Source organism: Acanthopagrus latus, chromosome 1, assembly GCF_904848185.1.
Source record: "Acanthopagrus latus isolate v.2019 chromosome 1, fAcaLat1.1, whole genome shotgun sequence".
In the NCBI taxonomy this organism is placed as follows: domain Eukaryota; kingdom Metazoa; phylum Chordata; class Actinopteri; order Spariformes; family Sparidae; genus Acanthopagrus; species Acanthopagrus latus.
This window is the reverse complement of record NC_051039.1, coordinates 29106764-29132050: the sequence shown is the minus strand read 5'-3', so window position 1 is coordinate 29132050 and position 25287 is coordinate 29106764. Positions and strand designations below refer to the sequence as shown.

Below are 25287 nucleotides of genomic sequence, written 5' to 3'. Positions count from 1 at the left end.
AGTACTTAAGTACTAATCTGCACACTATTAACTTCTAATGATGTATGAGTCAGATCATGGGTTGTTAGGTTTGTGCACAACAATCATCCATCTGATGAATGTATTCATGTTCAAATCGCTGGCGTAGGCAGTGTTGCACAATGTGTAAAAGCAGGGGGGGTGGTTACAATGAGACACACAGGCTTGTTCTGTGGAAACCTCCCAAGGGCGCCCTGCTCCCTCTCTCCCATAACACGTGTTTGTTGGATGTGACTCAGGCAAATCCTAACAAGACCCAGCTGCAGATACTTTCCACATAGTCACAAAACTTCAGGGAAATCGAAACCAAAAGGAGATGGTTGCGCATGAAGCAAAGCCTCAGAAAATAATAAAGGACAGCAGTGTTTAGAGTCAGAGAAGAAGTAACAAAATCATTGTTGAGGCATGAGTCATGTCTTTCTCACAATTGTTTTATACTGAACAAAATGTCTTCAAATATACAAGATATAACTAACACATCAGAGCTTATGTATACAAAGTACTGTATACCAGCTTGCAGTGCAGGGATAATAGAGCTTCATTGCTTCATTCTCCTCATCTGCAAATCTGTTTCTGTATCAAAGATTTAAAATGCCAACAAATTAAACAAAGACATGAAGTGTTCTGGCTTGGAAAGTAATGTCAGAGTGAAACATCTTGCATCCAGTTATTCAAAAGCCCAGTGTCTAGGATTCAGTGGCACCAAGCACTGTGGTTGCAGATTGTGTCAAATGAAATGCCCAACACCCTCTGACGGTAAACATGTCAAATTCTGCAGATACAACAACCTATACAGTAAGCAACACTGGCTACTTTCTGTCCCCAGAGTACTTTAAAAATCTTTGTGAATTTTGTGAATTACTGAGTTAAGAGAAACTTTATAAACTTTGTGAAATGCTGTCTCCAACAAATTATAACTATTTGGGTTAATTTGGCAAAGGTTGGACGTGAAGTTTTTTTCCTTGTTTGTGTATAAAACAGTTTGTCCCAGTGGTATATGTGTTTATTAGTATGTTAATGTCAGGTGTGACTACTTGTCTGATATGCTTAGTTTCAGGTGATTATACATGAAGGAGAACATAATTTTGAAATATATTCCATTTTAATGTTGCCATGCATCCACTTTGATTTAATTTGTTTTTAATTTTCCATACCTGGGGTCTTATCTTCCGGGGTATGTCTTTAAAAAAAAAAAATGTCTTTTTAAATTTCTAAAACCAAAGGGAATTCATATTTTCAGTTTGTTTGGGGGCCCCCTGGTGGCAGAGGGGCCCTACGCAACCACTTAGTTTGTTCACACCTAGGGCAGGCTCTACTCAGATTTTTGTTCTGCCCTTGGTATTTTTTCCCTTATTATCTTTTGTTTCATGTGCTGCACCCATTTAGCACTTCAAAGAGAATGAATATCACTTTGGGAAAGTGACTGTGCTTCTTTTTCCACATAAAAGAATCATGCAACATCGAGCTGATATCAAAGCACGCTGCAGGGATAACTGAGGAAATCCACTCATGAGGTCATGAATCAGTTCACCCTGTTGATCATATCTCTGGATCATACCAGGGCTGCAAGCAGTGATCGTTCAACCAAGCTGTCCAGCAGGTTCTGGTGAAAAAACACTGTGATGAGTCAGTTTGCTTGGCCAGCAAAAGTAATTGATACATCTGATAGGTCATCTGGAATGCAGAGTGCGTAGGTCCTTGAGAAATATAGAATATGGGTGAGCCACAGTTGTGACTATTCGCTGTGTCCACTCGGTCCGGTGGCAGTGACCTCTGAGGGGCCCATGGAGAGGGTGAGCTGGCTCTCAGAGCTCTTTGATTGAGTCTACATATTCCTCCATGGTGTAAGGGGAACAATGCAGGTCTGCATCCTCTGTGTTGCTTTTCTCTGTGTCGTTGATGGCAGGAAGTCTGTCCAATTTCATGTCAGGGTCTGGTTATTAAAAACACAGATTCAGTATTTAACTGTTATGTATCCTCGCAGTAACAGCATTGCATACATTAGCAGCTGTAAACACTCACACACACGTTATGATAATCCATCCTGTGGTTTGGTGCTGACCTGTATACTGAACATATACAGAGTAGTTCACGTTTATAATCATCAGAGATCCAGCGAGACCCAGCAAAACACCTGTGAGAGACTGTGGAGCAACCATCTTTACCACCATTCCAAAACATCCACTGTAGAAAAGAATCCTGTTTTTTCCTGCAGTAGAGTTTCAGAGAGTTTGAGAGTCTGTGACAAGGAGCACTGAATCTTTTCTTTGGGGCTTGTGTTGGAATAAAACCTTACCAAGAGGCAGTATGAAGGTATTTACTTTTATTTGGCACCCACCTATATTTTAAATACCGCTGGCTCTCTAGAAATGCTTTGCTTTAGTGAGGTGATCAGTTGAGAGTGATATACCGACCGACTAAGACCAGTTTACGGCCTGCCAACATAGTCAGTCCCACATTTTTGGCACAGATGCTGCAATGGTGGATGAGAAGAGCAGCTGTTACAGCAAATGCATGCCGATGCTCTTAGTGAAAGTCACTCTTAGTTGGGACACAGGCTCAGTTTGTAAGAAGTTATCATTTCACTGTACACCAGAAATGAAAAAACACTTATTCAGTATCAAAACTATGCGATTTTAGGAATAGAAAAGAGGTTAGTGAGCAATACAAACACAGGCTTCAGTCACACATGTAAGCACAGATATAATAGTAATGAAAACATAGATTAATACCATCAAGTCCAAGCAAAAGAGCAACCATCAAGAAAAAACAAATGTATGAGGTAAGCGAAAATCAATCCCATCATTCAGGCGAGCAAATGCCATGAAATTCAGCAACTGTTTCCCTGTGAAGTTGTCTTTTGATATTAAACAAATCACCTCATCTTGACTTCCATTGTCAGCCATTTGTGTTACTACAGTATATCATCATCATTAAGACACAACTGGTGTTACAGCATATTTAGTGACCCATCAGAACTGATCAGGGATTCCATCTATATTGCCTATATTGGCTTGGAGTGGAGAGATTGGATTAACAAAAATGTGTTGGTTTTTTTTTTTTAATTTATGTGTAGGCCTATTTATATCAACACTTAAATTGCAACAGTAAAAAGAAGACTTTTACTTTCAAACAAACTCTCTCCCACCAAACTACACCAATAAACCCCAAACTGCTACAAAGGATAATCAGAATCATTATGTTATGTTCAAGCTTGCTACTAGTGTGCTAGTTGAGGGAACATTATTCTAAATTACATTCTGAAATATTTTCAACAAGCCTGTCTTCCTTCTGTTTGTTTTTCTCTTTATCTATTCTTTTATATTGCTAAAATTGAAACTGAACTGAGCTATATATATATACAGTATATATATATATATATATATATATATATATATAGGTATGAATATTGCCCATTAAGTGCAAACCAAAATGAAAAATGGGTTATGTACAGAGTTTTTTATTGCACAGTGCACAAGTCTGACAGCAGCTGGAAGGAAGGACCTGTGATTCCTCTCCTTCACACACGAGGTGTATCAGTCTATCGCTGACAGCAAACAAAACAAAACTCATTACTTGATGCTCAAGAATACCTTTTTAGTTGATGTATTTACTCAAAATTAACTTATTATTTGGTTGAACGAACAGTCGTTTGTTTTGACCACCTGCCCAGTGAACACTGAATGAAGGAAAAGCAGATCTTTCTCGAGAAGTGACCCGCAACAGCTGTTACAGTAATACATTCCAGCCACAGCGCAATCAAATGCTGGGAAAACTCAGCAACGTATCTATGATGCAATGCTGAGGAACTCAGATTGGATGATGACAAACTATAATCTTTCGTACAGCTTATCTCTTGTTTCAGTATTTCATCTATGTTTCACTTCGAATTTCATTGGAAGTGTTAGTGACTGTTCATACCGGATTGGAGTGTCATCACTGCACTGTGAAGTAAGTAGTGTGACCATACTTTACCACAAACACCAGCCTTCCATTCATAGTTTGAGCACACCCAAAGGTTCATGATATCATTGCATTATTCCAGTAACTCTTTCATAACTCTCACTTAACTATATAGGGTAAAATGTACTCCAGTCATGAATGCCGTAATATTCATATGTTAAATGTGGCAATTTTTTGTTAGGTTTTATGAAAATAAATTGCACAAATGTGCATTAAATCGGGTCTTAATGTCTATAGCAATGCAGTTGCTGTTACCTCAGACAGAGCTCCACTGAAAGCTGACCTCAGGGACCCACAGCTAACTATAAAATGGTATACACTGAGCTCGCATGCCAGTGCGCTATTTAAGATAAATTTCTTTGTCAACAATAGCCTGACACAAACCCAGAGATTAAGGCCAGAGCTGAAAATAGATGCTGTTCTGATTAAGGATAGACTTGGAGGCTCAGATGCTGCAGGCACATGGATATTAAGGAGGACTGAGATGAGCTAATTGAGCCCTGTTACCTGATCCAGTGTCAGTTCACCATAAGAACCTAGTTAAAATATTTTAATTGCTTTGTCAGAAAGTAGGTACTATGTACTGGTCAGGTAGATAGGAAGGAACTTTGCGTGAATAGATTTAATGTTCCCGAATTATTAGTATGAAATTTCCAACTATTTTCTTAAACTGACTGAATGCAGGGAAATGGCTTTGGAGGGTGTGGGCGGTGCAGCCACGCTGGGGCCTGGGATGTGTGGGGGCCCCTGACATGAGCAGGCCCTGCCCGACAGGGAGTGGGCCCCCTAATGGGCATGTGATGAAGACGATTCAAACCAGTGCTTTCTGTCACTGAATGTCACTGGAATTACCTTCTGTATTTGCAATATAATTTATGCATACATGCCCTCACATGTGCAAATCCACCTTTGTAATGGTGTGAATAATGCAATTGAATAGAGTAAATATTAATTAAAATATTTAAAAAAAAAACTATATATATAGGCTTATTTTACACATAAGCTACAATAAAGATACACTGTATGAATAAACTAATACAAATAATTCAACTGAATGAATATTTCTTAATTTTCTTCGGTATTCATGTCATATACAGATGCAATGATAACTGCTGGAGAATGCGTGTATGTTGTTGCCCAAACTTAAGTCTTTATTTAATCATGCAAGCAGGTGACAAGACATAAAAGTGGTTGGAAGAAAAGACAAGAAACTAGACGTGTTTGGGTTTCCAGCCCACTGACAGGCTCCCTCCTAGCTGCCCTCAGTGACATGTCAGCAAACACAAAGCGGGTAACCCTAAAGAGCAAGCTAGTTAATGTTGGTCTAAACAATCATAATGTTAGGCTACTGTGTTAGATAAAACTTTTAAGAGAAGCATACATGTATTTTATGTATTGATGCCATTCACAATGTTCAAGTGCAAGTGCTTTTTCCAGGGGATTTGGTGTATAGTAAGTAACATCTAATATTGTCTGTTTACTGAAACATGTCTTTAACAGCAGTAACAGGCTGCACGATGTGACTGTTTTCTGGGCACTGTGACATTCTAAGTGAGCTATAATGTAAACATATTTTATACACAAACGCTACACATGAAGATCATAAGGTAGCAGCCTGGCCAGTGCCGGTCCTGAGTAATTTGGTGCCCTAGGCAAGATCTTAGCCGACGCCCTCTTGCATCACAGTCAATTTCACTATCAATTTTCATACACTCACACAGAAACTGCATGTATGTATTCAAGAGTTTATTTCTTTTCAGTCAAAAATGTCTCACCAAATAATAACTGAAGAAAGAAACAAAGTGATAAAAATACAATATTAATAAGACGTTGTGCAAACATGTTATCTCTCAGCCTCAGAGTGCCATCTCTCACTTATCTATTGTCATCTGCTTCTTAAAATGACCTCCAACTCCTTCCATGTTGCCATGTGGGTATGGTGCTCCAGGCTATCCTCATGAACCTTCAGCAAGTGGCTTGCATTTTTCCAGTCCTTTAGTCCTTCCTTATTAAGTCTGTATTCTTTTGGAGAAAACATTTAGCAGCAGAAGCAGTGCAAGCTATCATTTCTGTTTGAATCAGCCAGCTTCTTCTGATTTTTTCAGCACTGACTAAGACTCTGTTACAAAAGTCATGTTGACACTCTCCCGTCTTTGTTTTTGGGAAATGTGTAACTGCGTTTTTTATGGGAACTAACTCTCGTCTCACTTTGTCAGTTAGAAGAGATGTCCAGTCAGCAGGTCTGTTGCTGCCTTTAGTCCTGATGCTGTGTCACTCTGCTGTGTTGAGGTAGAGGGACAGCAACACCTGATGCTGTATCAGTGGGCTGGTGGTGAAATATGTTAAAAGTGCATCTGAAGAGAGAAGAGAAGTATATGTGACCACTGCATGTTACACTGTAATACAAAAAAACAGATGCTTGATGTGTGCTATACATAAGACATCATATAGACTAATGATGAAAATGTGATGAGATTCATTCAAGAAAGTTGAATGAATCTCATCACATGTTCACAATACACTTTAACTGCACTTTAATACTAATGTAAACTTTAACAAACATAAACTGTGGCACAATAAACCAAGGGCTTACTACTCTATTACCAAGTGGAAAAAACTAATGGAAAACTAATAGCATTTTAACTGACATACAAGCAGGAAAGACACCTGTTAAATGACACCTGAACAGGCCTGACCAAGTAACCAAGATGCATTAAACTATTCATTTACTTTCACTTCATCACATTGACGTTATAGTACCTGTATCTTCTTCACGTTATCCTCTTCTCTTCTTCTTTTCTTTATTATTATTATTATTATTATTATTATTATTATTATTATTATTATTATTATTATTATTATTATTATTATTATTATTATTATCATCATCGTTTTCTCCCCCACGTTTTCAGCGGCCATAGCATTTGCCTATACTGCCTATGCCCAGGGCCAGCTCTGAGTCTGGCTGTATCATTGATCTGCTGTCAGTTATAACTTGCTTCTATTTGTAACAACTGACTAAATTTTGAGTGTATGGACCCAGTAGTAGTAGTATTACGTGTGTAACTGTAGCAGTGACATGGTTAGATATTGTGTACAGTTAGTAAATCATTAACCTCTTGCTCCAGGCAAGAACAAGGAGCAGCTCTGGCTTCTAGAGTTGTATACAGTTGTTCCTTACTTTCCTCCTGAAGGAGTGCAGATGGCACTGTGATGTATGAGTACTGACATCATCTGAGAGAACTAATGAATACATCCTGTCTGCAATATTAAAATTGAAATTAGAATTAAAATATCTTACATGTACAGAAGGCTTTACAAAAAACATTCAAAACACTACAGAGTTCACACTGTATGTATCTTAACGTGATCACATCACTGTTTCACACCGTATAATAAACACAATGCTAACATGTTCTCATAAAAACAATGTGTTTGAACTAACACACTGTTCTGGCTCATCTTTGTCTTTATAGGAGCAGAATTCCAGTCCAGCCAGCCCCAGTGATGAATTACCTCGAATGAATTTTCCCTGTACATTACATCAGCTGCCATCTTTGACGATCATCCCGTCACATGTAAGCTCTTGACTGTGAACTTTTACACATCCCATGATAAAGAGGCTTGCACAAAACTGTACAGATTTGTGAGTCTAAAACATACATACTTAATTGTTGTGTTCTATATTTATGTTCTTGACTGTTGCCGCAGTTAGTCTGATTTTTATTCACAAGACAGCTAAAAAAAAGAAAAAGCGGTGACATTTTAATGGGCATTATTGCACTGATATTTTTGTAAATTGTATAAACTTTGTAATAAATGTCAGAACATGAAAGGCTTTTTGTGTTGACAATAACTGAAATGAAACATCCCAAGCTGCTGGAAAGGCTTTTGTGTCACCTTTACTCAAATGTATGGTTTCAATGTTTGTTCAGTATGCCTGCTAACACAGACCAATAGAATGACTTGTTCTTAGAATTTAATATCAGTGTTTACTCAGAAAAGTTTTACTTAGCACTTATTGTGTAACAAAAGAATGCAACCGAGCAATGCTGATTAAATGGGCATAAGAATACATACAAAGGAGTCATTATTTTGGTCTTTACAATTTTAAGATAAATGACAAAAAGGGTTTGAACTAAATCTTATGCCACCCCCTGTTCATTTGGTGCAGGTGACTGGGATTTACAAATAGCTCCTTCAAAGGACAATATTTTGTGAAACTCATCACAAAAGTTATGTGAGCAAATCAATACATCTCTCATGTCAGTATGCCAAATATCAGTCCAGTTAGTTTAGCTTAGCATGAGTTTGTCAGGCCTTTGTGACCTGTCAAACTACAACTCATGATTTTCACACATCTGTTTTCTACATATAAAACATTATAATCAGTGAATTGTAATTGGTTGATGATTTTCCTGTACCTGAGGGGCCACCGTAGCTTCTAAAGCTTCTCTCCAACGTCTTTGGAAAGTGAGAGGTAAGCGAAGGAATGTGAAAAATAAAATGTTAACCATGTTGCTGGTTTCTTGTTGGTTAAGCACCTAAAACAGCAATTGAAGCAAAGATTCACTGCAAGAGGAAACATCTACCACCTCTTTATGTGACAAAGTCTACTGTACTATCCTACTATTTAGGGCCATGCAGACTAACGGATAGACTCCGACATAGTGTAATGCTAAAGACAAAGCAACAGATGGGGGGATGTCTATGACACCACCTGTCTTTGATGCTTCAGGGAAAGCAGATGTACTTCTCCACCTGAGAGAGCCTTAGAAAAGAAAGGAACAGATAGAAAGGAAGAACATTTTTGAGTAAAGAATAGAGAGATAGCTGCAAAGAGAAAGTAAAAAAGAGAGATAAGACGGGAGACCGGGAATAGTAGTCTACATTCAATTTGCCAGTCTGCCAATTTGCATTTGAATTCTCAATATAATTTATCTGTAGCAGTGGCTGTGCATTGTCCCTATTTGGTCAGAACTACTACATACCTACACACTACTTCTGAGCAATCAGCCCTAGAAAATAAAACAGTAAAATGTACAATTATTAGGGGCAGAACAGTATCAAATTATAGGACTTAAATTTTCAAAGAGGCCAGAAATAAAATGCACCCATGGCAAGCACATGGTTTCTTCACATGTTTTATGTTTGGATTTAATACTGTAAATTCTGAGGCAGATCCTGCAGCTGCTGTCGCCCGCAAAGTTGCCTAAACCGGCAAAGAAGTTGCTACCGCCGTTGCCCCTGCCAGTGAAGATGCCGCCGATCCCCATGCCGTTGCCGGCGGAAATGCCGCCGTTGCCCACGCCGTTGCCGGCGGAAATGCCGCCGTTGCCCCTGCCGGCGGAAATGCCACCGTTCCCCACGCCGTTGCCGGCGGAGATGCCGCTGTTGCCCCTGCCGTTGCCGGCGGAGATGCCACCGTTCCCCACGCCGTTGCCGGCAGAGATGCCACTATTGCCCCTGCCATTGCCGGCGGAGATGCCGGTGTTCCCATTACCATTGCCGGCAGAGATGCCGCCACTGCTGGGGAAGAAGCCAAGGAAGAAGTTTCTGCTATTGCCGCTGTCATCGGCTGCGCTGTGGCTGCCATTGTTGCTGATTGCACTGCTGCCTGCGGGGAAGGTGAAGGTGAAGGTGACACTGCCGCTGTCCATGGCCGTGCCTACAGGGACAGCTCTCTCAGTTTGGAGCTGTTTTGGCCTGTTCAGGGTCTCTGCAAGTTTCACGTGGCCAACTGATGACTCAGCCTCCACATCATTGGTTTCCAGTTGTACTGAAAGTCAGACAGCTGGTTAACAAAAACTCAAGTCAAAGGAATTGAGTGTTGTTCTCTACACTGACACATTGCTGTGAGAACTTATGCCAAAACAACTTCCTGGCCACCAGTAAGTCTTTTGGACAGAACATTTTGCCCTGTGCATCCATGATGTCAAAGCAGCTGTATACTTGACATTGTGTGGCAATGTAGTTTAGTTACGCAAGTTAAGCATTTTGTTGCAACACCAGACAAATGCGTTAACTGAAAAGGCTCACCGAGACTGAAAAAGGCTCCATACACACATTCCACCAGTAGGATTTTGTTGAACCTGCTCACCTGCCTTAGCCCCTTGCTCCAACATGGATTCCATCGACTGGAAAAGTGCAATGACCTTCTTTAATGAGAGCTCACTAGAAGACGAATCTGTTGTACAAGAGGAAATTAAGTTAGTGCTAGAAAGTAGCTCACAAAGGATTCAGGCACACATGTTCTTACCTTCCATCATCCTCTGAAGCCCATGATCATTCCTTTTATTTGTCCCACCAACTGGCAAACAAGAGCCTATGGATAGTACACTCGCTGTTAATCAAACATTCATGTGATTTGATGGCACAATATATCTCAGACTTATGACAGCTAAAATTTCATATTTCAAGTTATGCCAAAGTGTCCTCTAGTATTTCAAGTTTTTGCCTGGAATCATGTGAACCCACTCTTACAGTTTCTATACTCTATTACCTTTTTTTTTTTTTTTTTTTTTTAAAAAAGAGAAGCTTGAAATAGAAAGAAATGTGAAAACATTTGGCAAGCCAAACAGTGTGGACACAAACGAAGAAGGCCCAAATAGCTCCCATTGCATCAGTCTCCAACAGGAAGTGCTAGCTGGGCCACACACTGGGTCTGAAAAAGCCTCCCATGCAGGTGGCACAGCTTTTGTTCATCAGCTCTAATTAGCTTTCTTCAGGGGTGCTGCAATTCAGCCCCTCCTGGAACAAGCATGTGTTCATTTGAATGTATTTATAATAATACATTTTGGATTTATTTCATTTCATACCTTGTTTTGGTTGTATGTTTAAGAGACATTCCAATATTAAATTCACTCTCACATTAGGTCCAAACATTGATAAAGCCCCATTAAATGGGAAAACAATGGAAGAGTTATCGCTCCTCTTCACACAGCTCTGGGTTTCCCCCAGAAAACTTGCTAAGCCTGGTGGTAGGTTGGAAGGGTGGCCTTTTTTGTGACAGGGGCCTGACACAGGCCAGCAACTGACTGATGGCAGTGCCCTGTTGGTAACAGATTAATGACGTAGTTGAGTTTAGAGTGATTTAATACTGCTTTGCATTAAATCAGTGTTAAAAGTTAATTGGTGGGCAATTACGTGCTTGAGGAGTCAGTAAAGGCATTTAAAATCACCAATTATGGTTTCATGCTTCATATTAATCATTGTCTCGAATGCTGCAGCGATTGACAAGCCTACAACATAAAACTAGTGCAAGCTAACTACTGGATATTTCATAATAGATATTTCATTATAATCAGTGACATATATTTACATTTGAAACAATGTGGCATTGTTTACATTTGCTTCTGCTTGCTTCCATACTGAAGCTGGTGTGATGGTGGACCCAACTTGAGCTTTTAGTACATCTTGCCTATAAGTAGTGCAAGGAGCTTCAGTAAAAGCTCTATGGCTTGTGTTCATTTCAGGAACCTGAGACAGCGCAACTTGCTTTGATTTCTTGTAGAAACTGTGACCGCCAAAGACAAGATCTGCTCAGAGAATTGCAAGAAAATGGCTTGGAAGAAGTATCTCTGAAATGTATTTTAGAAGTAGGGTCAAGCAGGAGGGGAAAATGCTGTTTTTTTTTTTAATACTTAAAAGACACTGGTCTATATAGCCAGATTAGTGCACTAAGGTGCTAGTCCCATAGATAGCAGTAATGCAACTTTTGGATGTCAGCTACCATAAAACCCCAAAGAAGAAGAAGAAGAAAAGCTTTGACCGAGGATCCCTGCGTTGCCCGCTGGCGGTGGCTGCGACAGACTTGGTAAAACATACCTAAAACCGAAACTTTGTCTTTATCAAAACAGCTACCACCATAGCTTATCTAACGCTGAATTTAATAGCGGCGGTTTATGACTAAACCGATGTGAAATTAGCACACTTATTATTGTTAAAATTTTACGTATTGCAAAACAAACAACATAAAACTCATCATAATTGGTCAAGTACAGCCACCCGCTGTACAAACTAATTTTGATTAAATCCGCTGGTTCTATGTTTCCCATCGCGCCACGGAGTAGGCTGCTCTGCCACTGCAGCGGACGACGAGCTAACATCCATGCTACATCCATGCTAGCTGCCTCATCGACCCGTGACTAAGCCAACGTCGCGCCACTGCACACCTGGTCAACAGGTGAACCAGCAGGTTCAACGTCTCCGCATTTGTTTGTCCGACTTTGGCTTTTTCTTTGTGACATGTTCAGTCACAAGCAGCTTAGTTAGGGTGTAGTGACAGTAGCAGTGGTTTGTGGGGTGTGGGGCGTTAGATGATGAAAAGACACCTGACACATGTGTTCACATGTTGACCACAGGATGTCGCAATTTAAATAAATAAATGATGCTAACCCCTATAATACACTGAGGGAAACCCTGGGAAGCCTTTAAAGTGACCGCCACTGTCTTCCGGCAACAACTATCCACACGATATCTCACGTGACTTTTCTGGCTTTTGATTTCAGTATTGTTTCTTATGTGAGGCTCCTTTTTTAACTTCAAGGTCAATATTGTTTTTTGTGCATTTATGTGGAACTTTAGCTTTAGGAGCAGTCCACCTTAACTCTTTTCAAAGTTATGTTGCATTCTGAGGTCGATAGTTCTCGGCTGCCGTGACAACTGGGAGCAGAACAAGCTACTGCTAATGTGAGTTGTCCAAAAACTCTCTTTTTAGTAAACTCTGTGTACACAAACAATGTTCTCAATGCTCGTGTTCATGTGTAGAGACCCTGGTGATACTACGTGCAAAGTTTCATGTTGTGCTGAGCCTTCTTAAAAATAGCGATTTTGATGCTGTTGTAAAAGTGCCCCTTGCACTTCCATTGAAATTGAACTTGACCCGAAAACGAAAATATGGTAAATCTTAAAAGTGCCTCTTTTGTCATAATTATCCTTTTACATGAAGGTTTGACTCATATACATTCACAAAAAAGCCTAAGTTGCATTTTGGCGAAAGCCATAATAGAGAGTGTATTTTGTACTGGACAAAGAGAGCTGCAGCTCTCTCCCGGACAACAACGCAGGTCAGTGGATGTTGCATCATCTACTGCTGCTCCTTTTTCCCCAACTACTGCCTCCAGTGCCCGGAAAGTTGATCCTCACCTGCCTTTAAAGGAGATGGGACAGAACCTTTCACAAGTCGGTCTCAACACTTTGAAGTTGCAGTAGAAGCTATGTCTTAACCTAACACTGATTTGTCTCCAATGTTGCCCTCCATCCTCCCTACTCGCTTAGCTGATGTTGCATTCCTGTATTGCGACAGCCTGCCTTCTTCAACCCGCAGACACTATGATTTAGTAAAGGAGAAGATAAGAGAATTTTTTTGACCAAAATACTCCCTGCAAGTCTTCCTCATAAATCAGGGGAACAGCACAGATGTCGCTCGTCTTGTGCTAGAGGCTTTTCCCAACTATGACCACAGTGCACTGGAAGGTGAGAAATTTCGTTGTTTTGTTGCCACCTTGGACCCAACCTTACGGTCAGAATTTCATGAGATGGGTGCAGAGAACCTCAAGGACGAAGCTAGCAGACACAGACGCAGCTCCAGCTGCACTGGAGCTCCACTGAGCAATACAGAAGCAGCTCCACACATGAGGGGTAGTGTCCGCTTCCAGTCTCCTGAAAGGCCAGCACATTTCTGCTCCAACCGTCAAAGAAACTTTCAGTAGCTGCTCAGCCCCAGAAGGTTACTGCCCACAGTTAATGCCTGATGACAGTGTCTCACAACCTGATGGCTCTGTTTCATCAAACATTTTTGCTATTGTTAAAGGCTCTTTTGTCTGCATTGTGAGTCAGGAAAATCTCATCCAGCTTTAAAGAAATGCCCAATGACAGCTTGTTCAGTCAATGGACATCATAGGCAAGTTAACCATTGGAATCAGACTTGGAAAACAGGTATGGCAGCCAGAATTTGAAGTTCTTAGAGGTGCATACCAGCCAGTCATACTAGGTTGGGATTTTCTGGGAAAACACCATGCCTTCCTCAATCTCAAAAACAAAGTACCGCAACTTTGGGATATGAAAATTCCTCTAGTCCCCAAAACACATGAAGTGGCCGCTTGTTGTAATGTGTCTGTGCTTGCACCCACAAAGATTCCAGCTATGAGTGAAACCCTCATCACGGCCTGTGTATCAGCAGCTACACCCGCTTCCCCTATGCTAACTGGCTATTGTGGTGTTCTCATGCTCAATCCAGCCTGTTACATCGTAGTGGCACACCCACTCAGTAAAGCTCAAAATGGCACAACTGTGGTTCAAACATCACTGTTCACAGTGCATCCTTCAGAAAACGTACTATAGTACTTTCATTTTCAAAACAGACATGGTGCGTTTTTTTCAGCTGTACATTAACAGTCAATACAATATGCTGATGCATTACCTTATTTTCTTCATTTATTTAGGTTATCTTTTTCTCTGGCATTACTTTATAATCCATGCATCAGCAGAACATTTCAAAAATGAATGAAAGGTTGTTCATTTGATATGACAAACATTTTTATTGTCACTGAAGGTCATAAAACAAAATCATGTGTGGCACCACTAGCTAAGCATAATTAAGCTATATTGAAGCTGAAGGCCATCATAGCCGCCAATATAAGTATGGTCTATGATCATAACGTAGTCTCGTCTGTCTGTCGCAATTTGTGTTAACGTTGCACTGTCTAAAGGCCGAGACGGACGCAAGAACCTTTATTTTGAAGAGCAGAGCACAGATATAATTGATAGAGTACACTAGCCATTCAGAAGCAATGGGGTGCCAAAGGCCCACCCACGAATGGAATGAAATATTGAGAGGTGAATTTGTTTTGACAGTGAGCACAAAAAAAGCAAGAAATCGAGCCAAATTGGTGATTTCTGTTTATTGTCCAAAATTAGAACAATGAAAAATTACCTGTTTCTGGTATCTGAGTGTGTCATTTATACCAAAAAAAACAAATGGTTAAAACGTACCTGGGTCTGACCAGAAGTGCCAGAGTACTAAATATATAAAAGCTCACTGACACGTAGGAGCGCTGTCTTCTTCAGGAAGTCAGACCGAGTGATTGTGCTGCACTGTTAGTCACGTCTCCTCACTGTGCTCTCATGTTACCTGCCAGCATGTCCAGCATTGGTGGTGTGTGTGTGTGTGTTTGTGTGTGTGTGCGCTCGAGTAATTAGTGTGCACTGAAGCATGTCCTTAGCCACTGCTAATTAGCCATTGTTAAAAAGATTTAGCATATTAACTTCTAGCTAACAGTGAGTTTGTAATTATGTAGCGTCCCCCTGAACATATCACCAGGACTAAAATGCTCATACAGGCATGTAGGATTTGGATGAATACAGTTATTTGCTGTGGGCTGTCATTTGATAAAGCAGGCTTGATGTTTCAGAATAATAAAATGCTGAAAAAAGAACCACCGTGTAGCTCTGGGATGATAAATGACTCTTTAATTTGCATTGAAAATTTGCACATGATGCTCTTCAGAATACATTGGGGTTAAATGTGTACTTGACTGAAATATTCCATATCCCCGTCTGCATTGTGTGAGTTGCAGGTTTGATATGCACTTTTCACACAGCAGCCTCCTTCACACAAAATGAAGGCCAGCCTTGATCACAGGCGTAATTGCTCCAACCATCTGTAAAGACAGAAAAGGTGAGAGAGTCAGATGATGTAGGTGCAAAAATGATCTCATATTAGATGCACACAACTGTTTACGTATGAGGGGTTTTGCTAATGTTATGCAGAAAACCCATACTGTATCTATTCTAAAAGAACAGACTTGTGTTGGGTCATAAAACAAGGATTAATTTACCCCAGCATCACAAACTAACCAATTAATTTGCAGCATTTGAGACTGGGAGCATACTTGTCGAAACTGAGAACCAACTGTGTGAGTGTGTTTTCTTACTGGGGTCGTAAGTTGCAAGGCACGAGTCGTTGTTGTCTGGAGACATCTGGGTAAAAAATCCCTGATAGAACCAGGAACCATCAAGCCACAACCACTGGTCCTGGAGTGAGACAGTGAAACATATTTAAATAGGAAAATCCATGCCTGTTCAGTAAAGGAATGGTTTGGACCTCATATTAAGTCTGAAAATCAACAGTACACAGAAATCTGAATGTGTTGTTATGTTGTCTCACATCCAGGTAGAATCCACCCAGCCAGGCTGCAGAGATTCCACTGGCAGTGGTCTGCTGAAAGAGGAAGGAATACTCTTCAAGGTTGTGGACAGAGACCAGGCTGGCTCCTAGGCTGGCACAGTCAGCCTGGTGGAGACAAAGGAGAAAGAGAAGGATGATGCATGGAACAAACAGGAGACAGACAGCAGTAGATGGAGGATGAATGAGTAAAAGATGCACATGAAGAAGGAAACAAAGTAACTGTGCAACCATTTTAAAACACAGTGATGACTTGAAACCTGCAAAAACTGATTTTCATTAAAACATCATGGATTGTTTGTAACCTTAAATTAAAGATGAAAGTCAGCACTTGAACCTCATAAGTCATCATTTGGTGCAGGGCACCACTCCTCCAGGATAATATGATTTTAGGAGGGGCTCGGACTACAGGAGTAATCTGGCTGATTTAACTCCAATTTGCCCCTCTCGACAATCGAAGGAGAAATCTGGACAGGGAGCTTGGTTGGTTATGAAGGTTAAATTATCTAGTAATGTGAGGCGTGTATAGATCCAGCCTTAAACCTCCCGAAGAGCTCCAGTCTCATCAGGGCCCAGTAATATCACACCTGTCAACATATTGTTGTCATATATCGATTAGATGCATGAGCAGTGTTTTTTTTTTTTTCTCTTCAGTTCACATCAAAGCACTCCTGAGCGCACCGCCATTGCTTCTTTTGCCTCTTCGACATAGCGTCAACACTGTCGCCTCTTCACTGTAAAAGCTCCACATAAACTTAAGGCTGTTTTGGAGAACTGAAAAAAAATAACGGTTTGTGTCATCAAATCATCAAAAGCAGTTCTTCAGAAGTACACAGGAAAAACAGCAGGACATGTGTCACTGTCCTACTTGATAATGTAAATATTACAACCATAAAATAATGCTCATTATAAATTAATGAACAAAGAATTGCATTTGTATTTCTCTAATCTGCATGTTTATCTAGTTGCACATACAAACAATATGAGCACACTCTCTAATGCTACTTTAATTGTATATTTACATCAGCTGCAGGCCAGGACAGAGATTCAGAGTTGTAGTAGTAACAGCGGCCCTGGAACCCCGTCCAGCCCTGAGGACACAGCATCTCTGGCGCTGTGAACATCCAACAGAAAGAAGATTCAACGTGTCACTCACTTTCCATCAGTCATGTGTGTTCAAATCCACTTCATGGTCACTTCGTCTATGACAGCCTGACTTTCTTTTCCTTTTCTACTGTTGCTCGCTATGCTTTGGACATGTTAGACTTGTGATACAAAAATATCCTCCCAAAGCAGAGAGAACTCATATTCTTTGTTTTTGAGAGGTTCCAGATTCAACCTAAATTGTTTCAGGCTGTTCATAGAACTCTGATCCTGTCAGCCTCATGATACAAAGTGTATGTATGACGATAGTTTGTGGAAAAAGCATTGCAGCAGAGAGAATACTGCAAGTCTCTGTCTCTTGCTGAACGTATCATCTTTTACATTGCAACTCCCAAATGAACTGCCTTCATATGTTTAATGTGCAAAGAAAAAAAAATTGACTTACGGACATTGGAGTTCTTCTCACAGATGGAGGAATATTCATAAACATCGCATTGGGAATTGCTCCATGTTCCTATAAAAAGAACATTTTTGAAAAAAGGCTATGAGAATAATGGAGCAGTGCATTACGTAACTGTACAGGTAATGAAACCAACTGATGTGTCTGAAAGCTTTGATTCTCCATTCTGAAAATGAAGTCCATGTGTGTGACAAACTAAATCATGTCATACAGTCACTATTGTTTTCTGCTTTCTACTGCACACTGGCCATAAGGCATACTGCTGTAGTCTGTAAAAAACAAAAAAAACATTAAACAATGAAAAATCAGAGTCCCTGGACCTTCATGTGTGTGTTTTCTTACCATAAGAATTTAGCAGCAGGCAGGGGTTGCTGCTCTCTGGGTACTCGGTGCTCCAGGTGTTATTGTAGAACCAGGATCCATCAATCCATAACCACTGGTCCTGGAGGGAGAGGACAAGATCATCATCAGTGCTCACCTGCAGTGGAGACTTATTTAGATTAACAATAAAAAATGTGGACAGATAAGAATTAAAATGGCAACATGTAAAAATGAGCACAACAAAGGCCAAGTTGCATTGAGCGAGAGCCTTTTCCGCAAAAACACAAAGGTAAAACATGTTTTTTTTATTCTAATATCTGTTGGGAAAACACTCCATTAGTAGTCATAACACAGAGCTGCCAATGGTGTGCTGAAAAGAATTTAAAAAAAAAACGTAATGAAAACCTGCAACGTTTACTGCCTGGTGTTAAGCTTTTCTCTCTTTAGCTTTTGTGTGTGTAGAATTAATGAGCCTCATGTATTGAATGAATGGTCTTAATGAAGTGAGTTTGCAGGGGGTTTGACATTGAACTGTTTCATTTTGACTGATTCAGTTTTGGATAAAAATGCAGAGGGAGTTCTGAATGGATGCAACAAGAGTTGACACTATCTTAAAAAAAAAAGACAAAAAAAAAAAAAACAATAATAAAAGCATAGTTAACCATGTCAAAGGCTACACTGAGGTCCTATGGGAGTGCTCCCCTGCCCCTCAGAACAGAATTACAGGGTTCGGGGGTTTAAATCTCCACCTATGAAATAGGACAATCCTTCAAGACCATCATATGTCATCAGTAGTCATCAATGGCATCACAGTTGACATGGGATTGGGCCTAAAATATCTTTTGAGTGTTTCATTGTTTCATCACATTTGGGTTTTTTTCCATGATAAGTCATGCAGTAATTAGCAAATGTGTTTGCATGCGCATTATTTTCAGCATAAACATTGGGCATATAATACACAGCAGGGTGTTCAGATCATCTAAGAAAAAAGTGGTGAAGTGTCACGTTTCTATTGTATTGTAACGTGCATACAAGTGTCCACACAAAGATAGAAGAGCATACAAACATTGACAGAGACCATAGAACAACAGGCTGATTTTCACTGATATCCTTCCATTATTCAGTGTCACTAGTTCTGTCTGAAAAACATCTTAAAACTTGATGATATTCTGAAAATTCCTGAAACAATTCAGCTTTTTTTTTTTTCGCATGACGTCTCCGATGCCTCTATTTCATAGAGTGGTGCTGCAGATTATTACTCTCATGGCAAATAATATTACATCATGATTGTACCTGTAGGTAGAAACCGCCCAGCCAAGCATTCTGATTGCCATTATTGTTGGTGAGTTGCTGCAGGAAACTGTACACTTGAGCACTGTGGGCGGAGACCAACACGGACTCCAGTATGGCACAGTTCGACTGGTAAAGGCAAAAAGGACAGAGGGACAATAAGAAACATTTTGAAGTCTTCCATTACAATGTGCACATACAGTAATGTGACCATGTGCACATGGTCAAGGTCTCAAGACAGACCATTTCAGATGTGAGATTAAAACAGGCCATCAGGGCAGTCTCATTTAAAATCCATCTCAAAACACACAAATCATAAGGAAAATATCTTTCTCATTCTAATTTTCCTGTCTGTTATGGAACCATGACATATTGTTCTGGTGCCTTCTATTGGTGCTTCAATCAAAAATACATTTTGAAAACACTGCTGTTCCACCCGACTTGCTTTTTTTTTTAACTTTTTCTCTATATTATGGATCTTAATGGAAGTCCATTTCAGCCAGGAAAATGGCAGAAAAAATATTATGGCAGGCAGAGTGATCCAAATACTGTATATTCTTGGCACCAAGACTGCAATATGCTGCCAGAGTGGCTTCACCGCAACCTCTACCGAAACCGTCCTCCCAATGTGGCACACAGCAGTCACCTATCACACCAAAAGAGGAAATAACCTTGGTGCGTCCTAGGAGTTGATCAGCTCACTGGTGTGACACTATGTCCAACAAAACCAGAATGGCGGCATTTAATTATCAGAGATTGTGTGAAAAGTAGGACTTTATAGATTGTAATATGACCATCTGACCATAAAGTAAGGAACTCCTGGCTGTATGTCAGGTTTGGACCAAAGGGCATGCAGTGTCTAAATCGGTGCAATTTGGACATGCTACACATTTAATATTTTTACTAAAAAGCAAACACAGCTCAAAGTAATGAAATCCCTCTCCTGTGATCTCATGGAGAAGCAGATGTAAACAAAATGGAGATAAGCATAGTGCAGCAACTTTCGGTATAATGCAATGCAGTGAGAACAAAAGCAGGAGATTAAACTAGTCTGGATGAGACTGGGGAGACTCGGTCAGCACCAGATTTTTAGTTTTTGTCAGCAGTAGTATGCTAGCTAATGTCAGTCTCAAGGGCTACAATGTTCACCATTGATTTGCAGCATCGCCAGCTGCTCTGGGTTTGCCTCTCTAATCAGTTGTCGTTGTCTGGTTCAGAAAGTACAAATGTAATCATACAGATTTTAAATTGTCAATATCATACACATTTGATATTATTGGCCATAACACTCTGAACAGCTCTGTTAGCCGATCAGGTAGCTTAAGACTGGATCAGTAAACACTTCACATTACCACAACACTATGTTCTGCACTAGATTAATATATCAGAATCTTGATTTATTAATCAAAAATTATGCAAGTAAGTCAGAATTGAATGATATAGTAAGTAAACTGAAGACATTTCAAGTCCAGCCACAAATTCTCTATTAGATTGAGGTCTGGGCTTTAACTTGGCCACTCCGGAACATTCCCCTTGCTGTCTTTAAACCATTTCTGTAAAGTATTTCTGTTAATACTTTGGGTCATTTTTGTAGTCAAGTTGTAGGTCTCCTGCAGACTGAATCAGGTTGTACCTATATTTTGCTGCGATCATTTCACCCTCTACCTTTACAAAGCTTTCCAGAGCCTGCTGCCGAGAAGCATCCCCACAGCATGATGCTGCCACCACCATGCTCCACGGTGGGGATGGTGTGTTTGGTGGTGATGTGCAGTGTTTGGTGTCTGCCAAACATTGTGTCTAATCTGATGGCCAAAATGCTCCATTTTGGTCTTGTGAGACCAAAGAACCTTTTTCCAGTTGATCTTGGAGTCTCCTACATGTCTTTGCATGAAGTCTTGTTGATGCTTTCGCTTTGCCACTCTCCCGTAAAGCTTTGTCTGCTGGAGAACCCTGGGAACAGTCGGTGAATGCAGAGCCTCTCCCATCTCAGCGGTTGAAGCATTTAACTCCTTCAGAGCAGTCATGGGTGTCTTGGTGGCCTCCCTCACTAGTCTTCATGCACAGTCAGTCAGTCAGTTAGTGAGGAAACACGTGTCATATTCCTTCCATTTCTTAATGATGGATTTAACTGAACTCTAGGAGATGTTCAGTGACTTGGAAATGTTTTTGTATCCATCCCCTGACTTATGTTTATATATTGTGATCAATAACCATAACTTACTTTTAGTTATTTTGTCTTCATGGTGTAATTGTGACCAGGAATACTGATTAACCAGTGACTGGACCTTCAGACACAGGTGTCTTTATACTACAATCACTTGAGATATGCTCACTGCACTTAGGTGATCTCCATTTCACTAATTGTAAAGACTACCGGCACCAACTGGCTGAACCTAAAGGGCTTGAATCACCTATTTTAAATTGTAATTAAAATAACTGAATTCATTGACGCTACTTTGTAGAAATCCACAGCCTTATTCATTGTTTACCTGAGCCTGAGGCCAGGTCATGGCCTCATTCACAAAGTAGTAACAGCGTCCCTGGAACACCTCCCATCCATCAGGACACATAATCTGGCTTGGTGACGGAGATGATGGTGTTGTTGTTGTTGATGGTGATGGAGGTGTAGTCATGCAACAAGTTGGTGTGACTGTTATATTTGGAATGGTGGTCGGTTCTGGAGTAGTGTAGTTGTCAGTAACCATGACAGCAGTACTAGCCTCAACAGAAAGAGGCACTGTGAAGAAAAGGAAGTTTGTATTAGTTCAGAAAGATTTTAAAGTCAAACGTAAATGTACAAGATTTAAAATTACAAAACGTATGGAGGTGATTGATATTAGTATAAGGCTAACATTTAGCTAACCTGAGGGAAAAAAAGAGAGTTGTGTATTTCATTTATTTAATGTTTATTAAATGACTTGTGCCTATAAAAAGGATTCACCCCTTAATTGTTTTCCTGCTTTATTGCTCCTGGAGTGGACCCAGCTCACCAACAAGGTGCACTCCATCAAACAACTTCCTCCTCACTTTACAGCCATAAAACTATCATGAGTGATGTGATCCCGACTGAGAGTTTGCCCACGTCCAAGTAAGGACAGCTTTTAACACCTCAAATTGATTTACAATACCATTACTGAGCTGCTTCTTATCAAAAGTCTGCTGGCAGTGAACCACTGCAGGAGAAAGCTACACAGATGTGGTTTAAAGACATCAAGGTGAGTGTCATATATCACAAACAATCTAGCAACAGTAACTGTAACCAATGTTAGCTAACTTTCATTTAACATTACATGTTGTGGGGATTACCCAGCAGCTGCATAAATTATACGTCCTTGGTTGGTATTGATTTTTTACAGTAGTTAAAGTTGGATTTATATTACTGGGTAACTTGAGCAGAGCTACAGAGGTTAATCAAAATGTGTAATGTGTATTTTTGGTGTTGCCAACCTAAAAAAATCATCATCCTTTAATTAACAGATTAACACAGTCCACAGAGCAGCTGGTGGAAGGACAACAGTCTGCCTAATTTCATGTCTCTGTATCTTCACACAAACCAGAACTGTTCTGTATAATTCAGTTGAAGTAAAGACTCGTGTAGGTTGGCTAGCAGACAGCCAGGGCTTCCTCTCTTGGACTGGAGGGGCACTGAAGTCTGTGGAGGGCTACATAAGAACTGGAGGCACACAACGCCTCTCATTCAAAACATGACTGTTAGCTTTCTGTCTGCTCCACTGATAGTGACTGCCTGTTCACTAGTCTCCCTTGTTCTACAGCTCTTCGAAATTTCGTTTAAATATGGAGAAATTGTGCTGATCAATCATGAAACTCCTTCTGGAAATGTTTTATTTGTCGTTAAGACCTGATGTCAACTGTTAGACCTCCACAGGCTGGCTGTGGGTAACTGCGACATCGCTATTAGAGTATATACTATCACTGTACAGTTAAGGTAACGCATGAAAACTAAACTGGGAATTACATCCCTGCATGGAGGCTGCCCCCCACCAACCCAAATTTCATGTAGCTCTACACTCCAAAGGTAATATTAGATTTTCATCCTTGCTAAGGACCCACGACCTGTGGGACACACCAGTCTTTCACAGTACACATAGCCATATCCTTCATCTCAGTGTAATAAATACGGCTTAATGCAGCTTCAAAAGTCTGATGTTATTTAAATTGTTCTACCTTTGCCTCAAACTGTTCTATAGACAGGACTGTGTGAAACAGCATAGGAAGTGAGCTCACAGTGTAGGCTCATGTGAGTCATTTTTAGTTTACGTACATGATGCAGCCCTGACATAGAGGAAGACACCCAGGAGAACGCAGACGACAGGTGAGGAGTTCATGGTGATGAAGGAAACGTTCCTGCAATTGAAGAAGAAGTTCAATCAACTAGTGTTTGAGATGAACCGCTATTATGGTTCTGATGAAGTGAAGAAGGCAGCGTAGAGGCTTACCTGGTCGTTGTGAAGGAGAGATGGGCTTTCCACTTGGAGTTCCCAAAGTGGGACTCTGGGCTCTGGGCTTTATAGTCCCACATCACAAAGTAAACATATTTTTAGTCTGATGTGTACCTAACAGGCATGTGATAAACTAATCAGCATGTTTGCAGCCAGATTTCCATTTATCAGTGTTTGTTCAAGTTGTATGTTGCCTACTGAGCAGTTTCAGTTGCCAAGAGGTCAGACAATCCTCGAAGAAACCTCAAGTACAATGTCCTTTGATTCGAGGTCAGTGGACAATATGTTTGTGAATATGAACTGCAATTAATCGGCAAACACCGAAGGCAGTAAAAATTGGAGGTTTCCATTTAGCGTTTTTGGGATGTCTTTTTTTCTTTTTGTTTTGCGTTGACACTGGAGTCACTGAACCTCAGCTGGCACCTGCTGACTCTGGCTGCTCGGAAATGAAATAAATAAGCCGCTAATCAGTTAGGGAATATCAGAGAAGTCAGATTGCTTAACCTTGAAGGTGCACCTGATGGTAATTACTGTATGTGTTGCAAATATATTAGTCATTGTTGTATCTCGGGAAAATGTCATTAAGTGCTTAAGATTCCATTAGCCATTCAAAGCCAAGGGTTTTTATCAGTTGTCCTTGACATGTCTCTGATGTTCATAATGTATGTAAACTTGCAATTCAACTGTCATAATTAAAACCTGAAGTAAAAGTCACTTCAAATGTCACCCAATAGCTCCATATAAACAATGAATTGACCGTGTGTAATTTGATGGATGATGCACTTTGACAAAACCACAACTGCATGACTCCCCTCGTTGCCCTCAACTACGATGCATTTTAGCATCGTGGGTGACCTTGCTGTTGGCTGACCTCCAACACGTGTGGAGCTTTTCCATTTCTCAGAGGACTGTCAGACAAAACCACAAACCTTGTTAAACATCTTAGATCTGATCACAATACAGAATATGATGGGGCTGTGCAGTGGCAGTCTGGAGAGGAGGAGTAGAAAGGTGCTGCTCGGGCAATACAGATTTCCACTACGGGAGGCAAGTTCTGAAGAATTTGCGGTTGTGTATGCTCGGTGTTGAAAAGCCGACGCCAAATGTGCAATACTGCCTATAAAAAGTGGAATAATACATTTTCGAATGATGTGGGAAATGTTAAGGTTTGTCACGTTGAACTGAATTGGCGGCCATATTTCAAGTCACATCTGAAGAATATGAAAAGTCCCAGTAGTGGGGGGGTGCGAATGAAGGTGTCAAAATAGAATATAAGCTGAGCCAAACTGCGATGCTGGCTTGAATTTGTCCAGAAGCAGTTGATGAAGTATGAAGAGATGTTACAGTGGGAATGACTCACAAAGATAGGCCATGTTTGAATGGTTTAAAATGGAGTAAGCCCCATCAGTGATGGTAAATCAAAGGAACAAGGTGGAAAGTTCACCTGCTCCACCACAGCTCCACTGACAAAGACAGGTGTATAC

General features: G+C 40.4%; 2 protein-coding genes across 2 annotated transcripts; both read right to left on the bottom strand.

Annotated features, from left to right (window-relative positions):
* Nucleotides 1-1823: 1823 nt before the first annotated feature.
* Nucleotides 1824-10685, bottom strand: LOC119033679 (circumsporozoite protein-like). Its single transcript, XM_037124108.1, has 5 exons — nucleotides 10545-10685; nucleotides 10241-10306; nucleotides 10082-10168; nucleotides 9146-9760; nucleotides 1824-1951 (listed from the first exon to the last, which is right to left on the bottom strand). The coding sequence occupies exons 1-5, from the start codon at nucleotides 10597-10599 to the stop codon at nucleotides 1824-1826; spliced, it is 951 nt and encodes a 316-aa protein (XP_036980003.1). The 5' UTR covers nucleotides 10600-10685.
* A 4759-nt stretch (nucleotides 10686-15444) lies between these two features.
* On the bottom strand, nucleotides 15445-23702 carry LOC119024691 (macrophage mannose receptor 1-like). Its single transcript, XM_037107685.1, has 9 exons — nucleotides 23626-23702; nucleotides 21833-22080; nucleotides 19347-19472; nucleotides 18075-18174; nucleotides 17718-17786; nucleotides 17191-17282; nucleotides 16151-16276; nucleotides 15918-16017; nucleotides 15445-15644 (listed from the first exon to the last, which is right to left on the bottom strand). The coding sequence occupies exons 1-9, from the start codon at nucleotides 23687-23689 to the stop codon at nucleotides 15577-15579; spliced, it is 993 nt and encodes a 330-aa protein (XP_036963580.1). The 5' UTR covers nucleotides 23690-23702; the 3' UTR covers nucleotides 15445-15576.
* Between the last annotated feature and the right edge of the window lie 1585 nt (nucleotides 23703-25287).

Excerpts from the sequence above, each read along its gene's own strand:
- LOC119024691 (XM_037107685.1), bottom strand. The coding sequence starts at position 23,689 with ATGAACTCCTCACCTGTCGTCTGCGTTCTCCTGGGTGTCTTCCTCTAT. Across the intron at positions 18,175-19,346 it reads TGGGCGGTTTCTACCTACAG|GACCAGTGGTTATGGATTGA; the intron begins GTACAATCATGA and ends CTCTCCCTCCAG. Across the intron at positions 17,283-17,717 it reads TGAGAAGAACTCCAATGTCC|CGCCAGAGATGCTGTGTCCT; the intron begins GTAAGTCAATTT and ends GGATGTTCACAG.
- LOC119033679 (XM_037124108.1), bottom strand. The coding sequence starts at position 10,599 with ATGGGAGCTATTTGGGCCTTCTTCGTTTGTGTCCACACTGTTTGGCTT. Across the intron at positions 9,761-10,081 it reads GGAGCAAGGGGCTAAGGCAG|TACAACTGGAAACCAATGAT; the intron begins GTGAGCAGGTTC and ends TCTGACTTTCAG. Across the intron at positions 1,952-9,145 it reads GATCTGCCTCAGAATTTACA|ACCCTGACATGAAATTGGAC; the intron begins GTATTAAATCCA and ends TTTAATAACCAG.